The sequence below is a fragment of the Hippocampus comes genome, unplaced genomic scaffold (assembly GCF_001891065.2).
Source record: "Hippocampus comes isolate QL1 unplaced genomic scaffold, H_comes_QL1_v1.1 scaffold150, whole genome shotgun sequence".
NCBI classification, from domain to species: domain Eukaryota; kingdom Metazoa; phylum Chordata; class Actinopteri; order Syngnathiformes; family Syngnathidae; genus Hippocampus; species Hippocampus comes.
In genome coordinates this window covers 1,283,288-1,291,466 of record NW_017805496.1, presented here as the reverse complement: position 1 = coordinate 1,291,466, position 8,179 = coordinate 1,283,288, and the positions used below count along the sequence as shown (strand labels likewise).

The 8,179-nt window shown below is 44.3% G+C and overlaps 1 protein-coding gene across 1 annotated transcript; it reads left to right on the top strand.

The window, feature by feature from the left end:
- Positions 1-1,097: 1,097 nt before the first annotated feature.
- On the top strand, positions 1,098-8,122 carry zdhhc13 (zDHHC palmitoyltransferase 13). The gene is made up of 17 exons (XM_019876409.1): positions 1,098-1,181; positions 2,123-2,346; positions 3,050-3,172; positions 3,355-3,432; positions 3,561-3,705; positions 3,800-3,864; positions 3,978-4,140; positions 4,394-4,519; positions 4,602-4,735; positions 5,290-5,390; positions 5,605-5,729; positions 5,824-5,886; positions 5,978-6,071; positions 6,198-6,281; positions 7,171-7,328; positions 7,405-7,502; positions 7,591-8,122. The coding sequence occupies exons 1-17, from the start codon at positions 1,158-1,160 to the stop codon at positions 7,727-7,729; spliced, it is 1,944 nt and encodes a 647-aa protein (XP_019731968.1). The 5' UTR covers positions 1,098-1,157; the 3' UTR covers positions 7,730-8,122.
- The last annotated feature ends 57 nt before the right edge of the window (positions 8,123-8,179 follow it).

Sequence of the window (8,179 nt, the reverse complement as noted above, 5' to 3'; positions counted from 1 at the left end):
GGCGAGACAAGGATTTGAAAGAGGTCTACTGTGAGGAGAAATTCATTGGAAAAATCGATGATCAGAAACTCCATTACAGTTAGTGATCACAATCATTGTAAACACAGCGGCTGTGATAAAAAAAACAATCTCCAATTGTTTTGAGGCACAGCTGGTAAGAATTTAAAAAGCGTGTACATATTTCACTGAACCCGACAGCTGACTGTTTGATCCTATTGATAATTAGGGGGACGATTTGGGAAGGGTGGGTGGGTCCACTCATATGCACTATTCACAGAACATTCAACTCACACTCTCCTGAGATTTATGTGAAAGTGAAAAGACCAGGGATGATACACGTTAATTATGATTTGCGTGTGTGTACGTGCATCTCATGTCAAATGAAAAATGCAATATTGGGATATATCTGGTTATGAAATTATATATAACATAATTTCCATATTTGTATTATTTCCTTCCTTCACCCAATGACAGTCAATAAAATAAATGATAAGAAATCAGATCAATGAGCCACATCGATAATGGAATCTCAATGAATTCAGTAAATTCTTGGCGATTGGCTGAACACCAGTCCAAGGTGTACCCCCGCCCCCCCGTCCCCACCTGTCTCCAAATGGGCCGTGAGCACACGATCTGCACGGAGCGACATATTATTGCGTTAGTTTAGGTTTGTGAAAGACTGGTCCCATTGCAAAAGGATCAGTTGATGCATTCGTCTCCATTTATTGAATTATGGCGCCATCTGCTTTTCACCAATGTGCGTAGTATATCGAATGCTTTTTTTTTTCCACCTGTACAATCATCACTCAGAGAACGTTTTGGCAGTCCGGCGGAAAATGTCCAAACAGCAAAAACCAATGTTTCCTACTTTCAAAATAAAGTGTATTGAAACTATTAGAAAAAACGGAATTAGATTGTATTTAATTTACTACATATTGTATTAGTAATAGTCTTACGTATTCGAAAATGTGACTGTAAAAACAAAAACAAAAATTTGCATTGAATTCATTTGGATAGATGGGTGCATGATTCGTCAGCGGTTTCGTCGGTTTTCACGGAGTTTCGATTTTTTTATTCCGAAAGACGCGTAGCGGAAATGGAATTTTGACTCACGCCTTTCCATTTGCAGGAACTTTCCCTGATTCCTTCACAACAAAATGGACTGGAGCAAAGGTGGTGATGTACGTCTGTTTTTCTATTAGAATGCGAATCACCTTTCACTTGCTTTACAGACTCACTGTTTTGACACGTTTTAAATAATTGTCAGTTTGCTCGCATTGACGTAGCTCGTCTGTCAGCAAGTTGCTCGAATGCGGAATAACCTGTCCTTCCCTTCGTTCAACTGTCAGACTGTTAGCTTCAGCTCGCTAGCCTCGTGCTAGTGGTAAACAGTGTGTTTGCGAGCCAGCTGATAATTCTCCCTTTTGTGGTCGGATGTGCATCATTGCTTCTTTTGCCACCCGGTTTACAGGTTGGATACACGGGTTTGGTTGGGGTATTAGAGGGGACTGGCAGTGGAAAGCGTGCAATCGGTACAGGAGGCGTCTTCCTCATACTCATCGATCTGATAGTGCACTACAAGTGTTTCCTGCAAGTGTGTCTTGTCAAAGCCACATGTCACATTCTTGCACAGTGTCAGTGGCATATGTTATATTGAAAACAAGCTCATTATCACATTTTTTTGAAATGTGGTTATAGTTAACTCGGCAATGATCATTTTTTTTCAGTAAAAAAAAAAAAACAAACTTGTGTATTGGACAAATATATTTATTCTATTCCCAACACTAAATGAACTACCTGGTTATTTCATCCGAGGAATTCAGTTTATTTATTTTGTAATTAACGTGTTTTAGAAAAAGAAAAAAAAACAACAATATTAATGCAACTCATATTATAGAACTCTTGATAATGTAACTGTTGAGTGGACAGATAAATAAAGTGGCCCACTTTGCCCGCCTTTGAGTCATCTGTTTTGTTCAGGGCATCAAGTTACAACACCTACCCCAACTGTACGGTTGACCTTGGGGCAAAGTCGTTTGGAAATAACGTCTTTCTTTGGTTCTTGCGAGAAAGCAGATTGCATAACAATTGTCCCATCTCGTTTGTGTTTGGATTGTTGCAGAATCACAGTCACGCACATGAGAACTGTCACCATGGACATTCAGGTCATTCTCACAGTCATGGGCCGAGAGCGGCGGCGTTTGGCGGGGTGGGACTCCCGTTCGTGCCCTCTTTTCATGGACAGTTTGGCAAGAATGCAGAAGAAGCATTGGACCTCACTCTACAGCCAAAGAAACGGTCACACCTGGACGACAGCAGCAGCTGGGACATCGTGAAGGCATCACAGTAAGACTTTGGATTCAATCATTTTTAGCTTGTGTATATTTTGTTTTAGTTTCAATTTTAAACCATATGCGGTCATGAGAATTAACACTGAATACATGCAGGAAACACCCACACACACATTTTCTTCCACCACCCCTTCGGTTCAGTTGTTAGGAGTAGTGCAGTAAATTGTAACGATGAGATTTTTATTTCAGGGCTTGGTCTAATTAACATTGTTAAATATTTAAAGGCACAGAAAAAAAGTCAACTCTTGCACTCAAGCTAAATGGCTGCCTCTCGTTGGAATCAGGAAGTATGAGAGAAGTACTCTGCTAAACCACACCTTTCTTTGTGCTAATCCAACTGACCACTCCCGTTTCTCCCTGTAGCATAAAATGTTTTGATGGGGAGGTGTCATTTTCTGTCGTTTGTCAATTTCACAGCAAATAGTAAATATGGCACAGAAGCTTAGTTTGAAGAACATATGTGTTTACTTTACGTAAAATATACATGTTCATTGTACATAAAATCTAAGGCCGTATGTACTGATTTTTAGATCAGTTAAAAGCCAAAGACTTTGCATATGTTGCCAACTCGTTCCCTGTGAAGTAATACAGAAGGAGACCGGCTCCCTACTGTTGTGTGTTTACGTTCCGGAGAGCGAGTGGCGATTTTAAATTTTTTTGGGCATGCTGTTGATGACTACTCTGTGTACTTTACGCAGGTTTGGCATCTTGGATCGCTGTAAAGAGTTGGTGGAAGCCGGATATGACGTCAGGCAGCTGGACAAAGAGAACGTGTCGCTTTTGCACTGGGCGGCCATCAACAATCGCTTGGAGTTGGTCAAGTATGAAGATGTCCAATCAACCTTTTTTTTGGGGGGGGGGCAAGGGAGTGGGGGGACTACTCCTTTGAGCTGGCATGTTGTTTATAAGGCGTTCATCACAAGTACAAAATCATTGGGCACATTAACATATAGCTTGTAGCAGCCGGAGTTTAAACATGTTTTTTTTTTTTTTTTTTTTGTAGGTATTACATTTCCAAAGGGGCAATAGTTGACCAGCTTGGAGGAGACTTGAACTCCACACCTCTTCATTGGGCCATAAGGTGACATCATCACTCCAATCTATTACTGTTGATCAGTATTAGCTAATACGCTAATAGTAGCATGCTGTCCAGTATGGAGACCTCTCAGTCTTTCTTCACTAAAGCCCAGTTTGTGTTTGGATGACCAGGCAGGGCCACCTGCCCATGGTCATTCAGCTGATAAGGTACGGAGCCGATCCCTCCATTGCAGACGGGGAAGGGTATCGCGCTCTTCACCTCGCCATCCTCTTCCAGCACATGGCCATCGCGGCTTACCTTATGGCCAAGGGACAGGTCGGCGCACCGATATGCTGGAGATGTCATACTTGGCTCAACTGCACCCTTTTATTTTCCTCTCATGTTTTGACTTTTGTCGTTCGCCTTCCAGGAAGTCGACAGCCCTGACTGCAATGGACAGACGCCTCTGATGCTAGCGGCCCAGAAGATTATCGGGTACGCTCTTTGATTTCTGTAGTTTCTGCACACATGCCCTGCAATTGGCTGACGGCCAATCCTGCTGAGACGAGGAGTTGGAAAAATCAAGCACTCTTGCTTTTGTATCGCAGGCATGAGCCCACTAACTTCTTAATCAAAAACAACGCGTCAGTGAGCGCCGTGGACAAAGTGAACCGGAACACTCCGCTTCACTGTGCCGTGCTGGCGGGCAACATCGACGCCGCGTACGTCCTGCTGGAAGCCGGAGCCAGCTTGGATCTGGAGAACATCAACGTGAGCCTCACGCAGACGTCACCTACTGTACAGTAAATCCTCTCTGATGGCGGAGGTTCGAGACTAAGCCTCGATGAGAACAGCAAAAATTAGTAAATCAAGGAGAAAAAAATGATACACTATAGTAAAATGAACAAACTCATCTTCCCCCTTGCGCCTTGCTGACCTTTGTCTGCATCATCTTGAGAAGCTTAATGTGTTTCAAAGCTCAATGTCGGTTTGACCGAACGGTTCCTCTTGTAACTGCTCTCAGGGCCACACACCTGTCGAGCTGGCCCACCAGGTTCACAGCCCCCTGCTCATCCACGTGCTCAACCAAGTCCAACGGGAGAGGATCCGTGCCAACTCGCGCTGTTTACGAATCGTCACCAAATACAAAGTAGGCAGACGCTTATAAAAAAAGAAACAAACACGTTTTCAAAACAACCTCCTGACGTGATGGCTTTCTCATGTCTTTCCAGGTGTTTCTTCAGTTTGTGCTCTCCGCTGCCATGTTTGGCTGCCTGGCTGCCATTTTGGATATGAATTCCGACTCCTGGTTGCTCAAAGGGGTTCTGATAGTTTGCGTGGTTGGTGCAGTCAGTTTGGCCACAAGGTTCGGACTTATTTGCTGCTGTAAAATATTTGGCGTGCCCGTAAAGTCTCTCGGCAATTTGACAACTAGAACAAATGAATAGAGAAATATGCGAGTCGATAACAGAGAAATATGCGAGTCGATATTCATTTTTGGGTCTTATTTATTCCGTCTTTATATGGGCACTAGGAGTCACATGAACCGCATAACCTATTTTGCCCCCAGTGATTGTGTTACAGTGCAGTGCAGTGCCCCTAGTGGCGGAATTAGTTAGAATCACCCAAAAAGTCAGAGGGGTAGCCATTTTGATTCATAACAGTGGAGAGTTGTGATCTCATTCACTTCTATCCTCTTTATTTTGACACATTCAGTCACAATCTTTTTACTCTTCTGCCCTAACCATGCGTTTGACATGAGAGCATGGCGTAGACAGCGAGCTCAACAGACTTCCATGAAAATGCCACACGTTTTTCTTTACATGTCCAAATTGGGGCAAAGGATGTGCCGTACTTTTTGTATCCGATGTCTTCAACAGGATACGTGAAATCCACAAATGTAATGTGATGTCTCACCAGGAATTTCCCCGTTGCGGTGTTTCAGTCAACTGTACCAGCGACAGCTCTCATGGCCTCCATCTTCTGGATGCTTGTCACTTGGTGCCTCTGGTTCCTACCAGATATCCTTTGGCCGATGGAGCCTTCGCAGATGCCTCTGAATTTATGACGGCTTCGCCGTATGTCGAGAGTTAGCGTAGCAGCCTTCAAATCGAAATGGGATTTTCATTCATATCCCGCGTACCAGCCGCTACGCTCTTGATTGTCGCCCCAGTTGTGCGATGGAGATTTTAGCCTTCGGGGCTGATTGAGTGTTTTCTTAACATCAGCGCCCACATGGCCACAGCGCCACAGTCCAGGTTCTTTTCACGCTCAACGCCACTGCCCTGCTCTACTACTACCTCCGTGCCTGTAGGACTGACCCTGGTTTTGTGAAGTCAACTGAAGAGGAGAAGAAAATGGTCAGTCTCTTTATTATTTTTTTATTTTTTGGATGATGTTATCGTCAGATAAATATGTTCGGAACTACAATGTTGTTTTTCTTTGCCTCTATAGAATGTGTTGCTGTTGGCTGAGGCCGGCTGTCTCGAGCCGAGCATATTCTGCACTTCCTGCATGGTCAGATTTCCAACAAAGGAGCTCGATCGCAGAAGCGGTGTGTCGCGGCGACGGCCCGTAACCGTTGTCAATGCTTTGAATCTCTTGTCAGATTAAAAAACCAGTTCGAGCCAGCCACTGCCCGAGATGTGACGCGTGTGTAGCCAAGCAGGACCATCACTCCGTCTGGACCAACAGCTGCATCGGTACTGCACACTCCTGCATAATGTCAGTTAGAGAAGAAGTCTGTCATCGAAATGTCGTGGCCTTTGTTCTCTTGGAGTGCACTCGGGTTAAATTCCCTTGGACTAAAACATTTTGCTTTGTCGCAGGCGCCAGGAACCATCTTTACTTTGTCCTCTTCCTGCTCTCGCTCTCGCTCATGGGCATCTGGATGTTCCACGGTTGTGTCGTGTGTGAGTCATGGCACCACACAGTCACACTGTCACACTGAAACCATCTTGTTTCCACTAAGCAAATACGGTTCACTTTTTCTGCCCCTGTTGCCAAATTTGGCACCACATTTACTGCTCTTTTTTTGCAAACTTTGTGTAGCAACCACAAAAAAAGCAAAACAAAAAACAAACAGTAAATCTAACACTCAATCTAAATAATCGGCAATGGGGCCGAATCAATTTAGACCAACTAATTGCTTTGTAAATTAATATTTGCAGGGTTTTTTTTTTTCGTGTATTATTGTGTACTCTTGTGTTGTCACTGCCTGTTGACGCTCGTAGAAGCAACGGTTTACAGATGCTTTGATCGTAGAAAAAAATACAATGGAAGTGCATGAGTACTGCACATGCAACAATGACGCACAGCTTCTTCCACGAACAACCCAGACGAATACTGTCGTTCCTCCCCGACATAAAAAGCCTGTCGCCAGGTCATATCGCTTCAACATCCACCTCCAACTCCGATTTACTACTCTGCTGTTCGGTAGGGCCTCGGCACCACCTTGTGGCCACACAGAATTGCTGCAAGTCTTAAAACAACAGTTTTGCTCGTCACTCACTTCATTTGAGGAGCAACCTTGTAATTTGGAGTCAGAGTAGCAACGACTGAGCTTGCCTCAATCTCCCCAACTGGCTGTGCGTAGGCAATGTAAACGCCATTATGTACGTACAGCCAGCCCGGTGAAGCTTTACTGGACCATCCCCTGCCGCTCAATAATCAGAAAACTGAAAAATTTGTGATTCTCAGTTTTGCAATTCATTTTGTTTGGAAGAGGCCAAAGAAAACGTACATTTTGACATCTCGAGCCTTGTTACTGACTTATGAGCCTTTTGTCGCTTTTGTTTCCAGACTGGTCGACACATTGCCTGCCACGCCATGAGGAGCGAGGTCTGGTGGCAGTGGCCTTTGCCGTGGTCGATTGCTCGCCGTGGTTGCTGTGCGTCTTCTTGTTGGCTTTGTACCACACCTGCTGGTCCAGCTTCATCCTGCTCCTGCAGCTCTACCAGGTGAGCCGCTCGTCAGCGCGCCGAACGTGTCGTCGCAGAAATCCGTCCCATCTCATTTGACGTCCGCGCATCCCAGATCGCTTTCCTCGGACTGACCACTGCCGAGAGGATGAGCCTAATGATGCACGCAAGAAAACTCAGACAATCCTTGTCCTTGTCCCAAAATCCATACAAGTGAGTTGTCACGATTCTTTTTTTTTTTTGGACCCCATGTTGCTCTTGGTTTTGTGTCCACGAATAAACGCCGTACTACTCTCCGTAGTTTGGGTGTCATGAGGAATCTGGCGTCCTTCTTCCACCTGCGCTGCTGCGGCCTCTGCAAACCGGCCATCATTGATTGGACGCAGCAGTTTCCGCCAGGCCAAGACCAGCGCTTGTTTCGACACACGGACATGGTGTAATGCTCAGGGGAGACCTTAGCAGTGGCTTTGAACCAAAAAAAAGCACAGTGTAATTATTTATTTTTCTAATTCATCGAAAGGCTCGTCGTGAAGTGAAATCACTCCAGTGTGGATAAAATGCAATATGTTGCAAATGTTTGCTTTTTTTTTTTTTTTTGGTTGTTTTGTATAGCCTGCTGCTGCCTTTTTGACCTGTGGAAGTCAAACAAATCACTTGCAAATGTATTGCAGAATTGTAAAAAAAAAAAAAAAAAAATGTTGACATTTGAGTTTCACACATCTCAAGCTTATTTTTTAAACGTGCTCTCGGAAAGGGAAAGCTCTTTCTACCTGCTAAGTCTGTTTTATAAGACTCGCATGTGTTTCATAATAAAAGACCACTATGATACTTCAATAAAGCAACTTGTGAATTCTTTGTCAGGTGTGAGCTCTCTGTGTGGAATTCCACTG